General features: G+C 35.1%; 1 protein-coding gene across 1 annotated transcript in view; it reads left to right on the forward strand.

Annotated features, from left to right (window-relative positions):
* Positions 1-2,654, forward strand: part of CPSF2 (cleavage and polyadenylation specific factor 2) — a 29,491-nt gene extending 26,837 nt beyond the window's left edge. Inside the window, exons 14-15 of the mRNA XM_058567576.1 lie at positions 1,187-1,321; positions 1,690-2,654. Of these exons, the coding sequence (XP_058423559.1) occupies positions 1,187-1,321; positions 1,690-1,782 (228 nt within the window). The 3' untranslated portion in view covers positions 1,783-2,654. The remainder of the gene's footprint in view (positions 1-1,186; positions 1,322-1,689) is intronic.
* The last annotated feature ends 5,417 nt before the right edge of the window (positions 2,655-8,071 follow it).

Raw genomic sequence — 8,071 nt, forward strand, 5'->3', positions numbered from 1 at the left:
GTCAGTGCACGCCCGGGATCCGAACCGGCAAACCCCGGGCTGCTGCAGCAGAGCGTGTGCACTTAACCGCTTGTGCCACTGGGCTGGCCCCGATTTTCCAGTTTTTAGAAAGGTTACTTACGGTATGTTTGTGTGTGTGCATCCACGAGCATGTGTGTGTGCATGTATCCCATAGGGCTAGGGAATGATAACAATTTAAAGGAAACCTTTAGAAAATCTTTTAAGATGCATAATTGTCTCATGATTTGTTTTCTCAGTATGGATTTTTAAATATTAAGTTTGATGAGTGTAAGAATCACCTGCCTGCTTCCAATCAGGCGATTTCTAGTTTTCCACAAACGTCATATTCTTGCACTCCATTTTTGTAGCCAGTTCAGTTTAAATCACTTTTGGTTTTGATATAGTTAGAAATCTTTTAAGTATAGATATAATTCTAGTCTAGTATTTATATGTTCTCAAGAGCTGTCTAGTTAATTAGCAAAGATTTCGGGTAATTAACTTACAGCAATATTAAAAGTGTATTTTAAGAGTCCTGCATGTATGTCAAGTGGTGTCCTTAGCGTTTCTATGCAATCAAGAATAGAGGCAGCCTCTGTCATTGGATTCTCCAGTGCTACTCTTGAAATGGAGAGAGGAATTAGATCTTTTTCTCTCTGAGTTAAAGCTAGCAGTCTTCAAACCAATTTCAGAGTAGCAGCATTAGGTTGAACCATTTGCCTTTCTGATTCTAAAACCCATGGCATCCATTGCCTTCGCTCTCAGTGGGGGAGGGAAAGTGAAAATGGGATCAGGAGAGAATTATCCTCTGAACTAAGCAAAGGACTAGATCTGGGAAATGAATTTTTGGTTCAGTTCTGCCTCCTGGCACTCTAGTTGACCCCCTCAGGCAAGTGGCAGAGTGAAGAGCATAACATTACCAAACGTCTCTCTCTTATTATGAGGCATGACTAATACACTGATTGTGAAACATTCAGAAAATGTGAAGGGCTTTGTAATGTTAAATAGTGAGGTAACATTCAGAATAGCAACTTGGAATGTGATTTACAGTCTTGAAATGATCTGTCACAGGACTTCAGGGAGTAATAGAAAATATCTTAGAGATCGTGTGTTATTGCACTTTATTCAGTACAACTATGTGTCTGGTGTTTTATCTGAAGTTATTCTTTCCCTTTTAACCTTATCTAAGGTTCCTGGACATCAGTCAGTTTTTATGAACGAACCACGACTATCAGACTTCAAACAAGTTCTTCTGCGGGAGGGGATTCAGGCTGAATTTGTAGGGGGTGTACTTGTTTGCAACAATCAAGTAGCGGTCCGTAGAGTAAGTGTGTTGAATTGAACAAACGCTTCTGATGTTTTCTCGTTTTGAATTCTGCAATTCTTGATTGGTAATTTCACAAACTGGAGATCAGTAATTTATATTCATAATGATGACCTTGAAGACTTTCAAAAGTAACTCAAGGAAATGATATAAAATTTTATTGTAAATTTTTATTATTTCAATCCTCTGACATTTATATGTCTGTAAAATTCATGACTTGACTATTATATCCATATTCTGTGAATCAGAGCAACCCATTTCTGGACCAATCATAAAGTAATCTAGTTAATATATTTTGATTATTATGTCTGCATATCAACGGATAGAAAATGTACTGAAAAGCACTTATTTTTTTTCTTGGTTTCTAGACGGAAACTGGACGCATTGGATTAGAAGGCTGCCTTTGTCAAGATTTTTATAGGATAAGAGACCTTTTATACGAACAGTATGCCATTGTGTAAAGGACGTGATGTCAAGAAGTATTTGTTTGACCTTTCTAAGAAAAAAGGAATCTTATCGTATTCTAAGCTTTTGCTTTTTTTGTTTTCTAACACACAAAAGGAATTGCCAGAAAAACTTCACATGCATTACCTTTTTAAAAATGTAAACAGAGACCATTTTGCTAATGCTCGAATGAGCATTCTATCTTTTGGCTTTCAGAGTGATAGAGATCCTAACAAGTGTGCAGGCCCGAGAGTTGAAGGTGAGTGGTTTCCTTTACAGACCCCTTATTCTAGAAGGGCTTTTTACTTGAAACAGACAATGCAACTTAGCAAACCAGTTCATGGCCTTAGAGAAACATGTTTGCATGAGTTCTTGCAAACTGTTTCTTAACATTTTCTGAATGAAAAGTGAGAATTATTTAGAAAAGATGTGCTATTAAAAAAAAACTGATAAAACGGTTTTTTGAGGCCTGTTTAAAAAACAAAAAACAAAGAGTATGTGCTATAACTCTTCTTTTGAACTCTGATATGCAGTTGTCTTCACGTGGAGCGTATCTACTCCATGCCTGTATTTCCCAGTGATTCACTCTAGTATGAGATGGTACACATTTGGTTCAGAAATCAATTTTTGTTTCTCGTTTTATCAAGATTTTGTTGTTGTTCAGTTTGAATTAAAACACCATCATTTGGATATACATAATTCAAAAGAACTCCTTGATGTATTATAGTCTTAAGTGTTCTGCATACGTTTTAGACACATCTTAACTATCAGCTAGCTTGCTGTATTGGAAACTGTTTAGTGCTCTGTTTTTAAGGAAACAAATGTTGAACCTCACATTTTTTTATAAGGTAACAGTATAATTTAATTAAAAGATGTAAATATTTTCATCTCTTAGGCTTGCTCTCTCCTAACATTGCCAAAGCGGTGGTTGGATTTTATACACATTATTACAAAAATAATACTGAAGTTAGATAAGGTCACCCTTTCTGTGTTCATGTCTTTCTTGGGGCTAGCAGCCCTGATACAATGTAAACCACTTGTGTTTGCAATTTTCACTGAACTTAAAAATGAGAAATCGTGTTGTCCTATTGTAATCTCTTGATGTAGCTTAATCATGGCAGACCTTGATGTTTATTTCTTAAGTATTTAAGCCCTCCTCTTTACACTTAGCATTTTTAGAAGGATCTTCTTTTTTAACTTATGGAACTATGTATAGTACAAGTCAGTGATACCAGACTAGAATTAATATTTCATTCTATTTCAAATGTTTATGAAGCTTTTATTGTGGATTATAGTGCTAATGCAAAGTTTACAGCCTCCTGATACTGAAAACCAGATATACAAAACAATGTTACAGAAGATGAAGATAAATAGTATGTTTTCTTTGTAGAGCTTTGAAAAAATTTCACTCAAACTCTTATTACTGAACAGCATAAGCCTAGAATCCTATTTATATTCCAGGGGAAAGAAAGTCTGCGTTTGTTTCATGGCTTAAAGCATCTAGTTAGACATATTACATTGCACTACTAATATTGAAAAACCGTTTCCTGCTTAGCCTTTTTATTGTCCTATGAAGAGGAATTAAATTTTAAAGTACTGCTTGAAGATGGCTGTGCTAACTAATGTCATTGCAGGAGCAATACTTTTACCTGTTTCTAGATGACAGTATTACTAAAATTTCTAAAATGGAAGACATTTGTTTAGCCTCACTTACTTAAGAAAAATATAAATTTAAAAAAGGACTGTGAGATAAATCATGAGCTCAGAGGAACTTTCAGATCTTTATTGTTTAGAAGCAAAATAAATACAAGTGAACCATCAGTTGATATCTATAAATAATTTGGCTAAAAAGAAATTTCATTGTAGTATTTGTGGCAGTGGGATTAGAAATGTCAAATATCATTGCAAACTTTTCTACATTTTCATGAACTAGTAGGTGGTCTGAAACAGGTGAGGAATTTTAGAAATGAAATTATAAATTAGAAATGAATTTTCTAAGGAGGGCCATTTGCCTTTTTAAAAATTTAAGATACAGTTCACATACCATAAAATTCACTCTTTTAAAGTGTACAATTCATTGGTTTTTAGTATATTTACAGAGTTGTGCAACCATTACCACTGTCTGATTCCAGAACATTTTCATCACCCCAAAAAGAAATACTGTACCCGTTAGCAGTCACTTCTCATTCTCCCTTCTCCCCAGCCTCAGGCAACCGTTAATCTATTTTCTGTCTCTATGAATTTGCCTATTCTGGGTATTTCATAAAAGTGGAATGATACAATGTGTGGCTTTTTGTGTCTGACTTCCTTCACTTAGCATTATATTTTCAAGGTTCTTTGATGTTGTAGCATGTATCAGTATCCTTTTAATGGCTGAATAATATTCTGTTGTGTGGATATACCACATTATGTTTATCCATTCGTCAGTTGATGGACATTGGGGTTGTTTCCACTTTTTGGCTATTACGGATAATGCTGCTGTGAACATTTGTGTACGAGTTTTTTGTATGGATGTATATTTGCAGTTTTCTTGGGGATATACCTAAGAGTAGAATTGCTGGATCACGTGATAACTCTGTGTAACCTTTTGAGACACTGCCAGACTGTCTTCCAAAGTGGCTGCACCATTTTACATTCCCACCAGCAGTGATGAGGATTCCAATTTCTCCATGTCCTTGACAACATTTGTTACTATCTTTTTTATTTTTGTCATCCTAGTGTGTGTGAAGAGGTATCTCATTGTAGTTTTGATTTACATTTCCCTAATGACTAATGATATTGAGCATCTTTTCTATCCTTACTGGCCATTTGTATATCTTCTTTGGAGAAATGTCTGTTCAGATCCTTTGCCTATGTTTTAATTGGGTTATTTATCTTTTTATTGTTAAATTATAAGAGTTTTTTGTATAGTCTGAATACTAAACCCTTATCAGATATATTATTTGCAAATATTTTCTCCCATTCTGTGTTTTTTTTCACTTTCTTGATAGTGTCCTTTGAAGCACAAAAGTTTTTATTTTGATGAAATCTAATTTATCTGGTTTTTTCTTTGGTTCCATGTGCTATTGGTGTCACATCTTAGAAACCATTGCTTCATCCAAGGTCGCAGAGATTTATACCTATATATTTCCTAAGAGTTTTATAGTTTTAGCTCTTATATTTTTCTTTGATCTGTTTTGAGTTAATTTTTGTATATGGTGTGAGGTAGGGGTCCAATTTCATTCTTTTGCATGTGGATATCCAGTTGTCCCAGTTCATTTGTTGAAAAGACTATTTCCTCATCAAATTTTCCTGCCACCTTTGTTGAAAATCAGTTGCCCATAAATGTATGAGTTTGTTCTTGGACTCTCGACTCTATTTCATTGATCTATATATCTATCCTTATGCCAGTACCACGATGTCTTGATTACTGTAGGTTTGTATTAAGGTTTTAAGTTGGCAAATGTGAGTCCTCCAACTTTGTTCTCTTGGAAGATTGTTTTGGCTGTTCTGGTTCCCTTGCATTTTCATATGAATTTTAGAATCAGCTTATTAATTTCTGCAAAAAAGCCCTAGGAATAAGAAAAGTAGTTGAAATTTACAGCTTAAAATCTTAGAATGTTATGACTGAGAGGGACTGTAGAATTGATCTAGTTCAACACACTTATTTTAGTATTGAATGGATGGGCCTATGGAAGGGAAGGGATTTGCTTGAGGACCACATAGCTGGTCAGAGACAAAATTGGAATTGGAACCCAGCCTTACAGAGTCCATTCATTCAATCCTAAGATCAGTTCATTGAACTAGATGAATTGTACTGTCCCTCTCAGCCATAACATTCTGAGATTTTAAGCTATAAATTTCAACGTTTTTTCTGCACTGCTATGCTGCTTCAGTTCCTTAGTTTCCATTCACCTTGCTTAGGAATATGTTCAGTTTATCTGCTCTAAGAACAGCACCTGCCAGTCAATCATTGCTTAGGACAATAGCGTGCTGAGAGAGATTGATTTTCATTCTATGTGATGACCAGTAAAGGTGGGGGAAGAAAGGGTAAATGTCACTTGCTGTGCTTTTCTTCTGTTGTAAGTTGTAGAGTATTATCACAAGGTTATTGTCCTTTAGATATGGATGGAACTGGTTACCACCTAAGTCAAAGGATGTAAATAGTGGTTAGTAATTCAGTGATTGACAGGTTAATTGTTTGTTTGTTTTGGTGGTGGTTGTTCCCTGCCACCCCCAACCCCATTTTTTATTCAGCCATTCGATAACTGTAGAATGAACGTGTAAGTAAAGATGCAACGGCAACTAGAGGAACATTCAGATCTGCCTACCTGGGCACAGGTCAGGGAAAGAGTTTTTTCCTTCTTCTTTTGCTTTTCTCTCACTTTAACCACCTCAGTTGTATTTGTGAGAAAGTACCAAAATAATTAAAAACCCAGGACTTTGCTGGAAGTGAGAGTATCTCTGCCTCTCTCTCCTTTTCATCTCCCCGCCCCCCCATCCCCTATGTGCACACACAATTCTATATTTTGGTGCTTTTCATTCATTACTCAGGCCCATTTCATTTTAGTTCTTGAAGTCAAAATGTGATTTCAAGGAGCAAAATAGAAGTTTGGAGAGTTTTAAAACCCTCTTCACCGTAGTTGAAGAGAACCAAAAGTGTATGTGCTTCTTTTGTGAAATTGTTAATGGATTCCATGGATCCTACTCAAATTTTTGATACCGAAGGAGAATCTCAAGTGGAGAATATACAAAGGATTCATAGGACTTACTATCTCATTTTCTGAGGTTTTCTTGATTTTAATGTTCAATATCCAATTTATTGTATGTATCTCCTTTTTTTCCCTTGACACAATTGTTATATTTTTTTAAAAAGACGCTACTAATTTTACATTCAAAACTAGTGAAATCCTTAAACAAATCTCTGTAGGAAACTGTTTTTATTCCAAAGGTGCTGCTGTTGTCCTTGTTTTAAATATTTTTGGAGCTCTCATTTCTCTTCGGATTCATTTACCAAGCTTATGAGAAATGTAAATTATTTTAGAAACACATTGTGGTCTTGGCCCAAAATGACATTACCACCTGACTCTAAATGACAAGAAAAAAAGATTAAAAAATCCTTCTTCTATGGACAGACATTTGCTACCATAGGAGATTTTTTATATTAAAAAATTATCTATTTAATATCAAACTATAATTAAAATAAAAGTAATGGAATGTAACAGAAATCATAAAGATACCTTCATTTTCAACATCACCCAGAGGTCATAGTTCAGATTAAATTTCATATTTATATATCAAAGGATGTAAGTCTCTAATGAGATTGTGTAAATCCTTTATCAGTTACAAGAAAAAAAATTACCCTAAATGTACAGGATTCAAAGTCTCAAGGTTTTTCCATATCTCATGTATGTGATTTTTTTCAAGGCAACAAACTATTGCAGGAAGAAAGAAGTATGCTTAATAAGGGCGATTTAGAACATTGTGCATTTTTAACTATTAAGCAGAATTTTATAGCTATATTATTGCCCATTAAGAAAAGCTTCTTTCACATTTATTTCAACTATTCTTTTAAATAGTTTTACCTGAGATAATGAAGCCATTAAGCAGAGATTTTTCTAGTAGTATAAAAACCAGTGTAATAAATTCCTAATAGCTAAAAGACCACTTGCATGTGTCTTATTTTTTTAACTTCTTATTTTGGAATAATTTTAAATGGGCAGAAAAGTTACAAGAATAGTTTAAAAGATCCTGTATAGCCTTCCCCTAGATTCTTCTATGTTGACATTTTACCGTATTTACCTTATCACTCTATCTATATATACATGTATTATTTTTTTTTAAATTGTTTGCTACTAAGTTGCAGTTATGATGTCCCATTAGCCCTAAATGCTTTTGTGTGTAGTTTTTTTAAAGACAAGGACTCTCCTGCATAACTACAGTACTTCCATCAAAATCGGGAAACCAAACATTGAAAAAATTCCACCGTTTATTTATTCTTTTTAATAATTTTATTTATTTATTTTTCCCCCAAAGCCCCGGTAGATAGTTGTATGTCATAGTTGCACATCCTTCCAGTTGCTGCATGTGGGTCGCGGCCTCAGCGTGGCCGGAGAAGCGGTGCTACGGTGCGTGCCCGGGATCCGAACCCCGGGCCGCCAGCAGCGGAGTGCGCGCACTTAACCGCTAAGCCATGGGGCCGGCCAAAATTCCACCATTTGATCCGCAAACCCCATTCAAATGTTACCAATTACCGCAAAAATGTCCGTATAATAATCCTTTCCTTTTGGTCCAGGATCTAGTCCAGGATGATGCATACATTTATTT

This window comes from Diceros bicornis, chromosome 24, assembly GCF_020826845.1.
Source record: "Diceros bicornis minor isolate mBicDic1 chromosome 24, mDicBic1.mat.cur, whole genome shotgun sequence".
Lineage (NCBI taxonomy): Eukaryota > Metazoa > Chordata > Mammalia > Perissodactyla > Rhinocerotidae > Diceros > Diceros bicornis.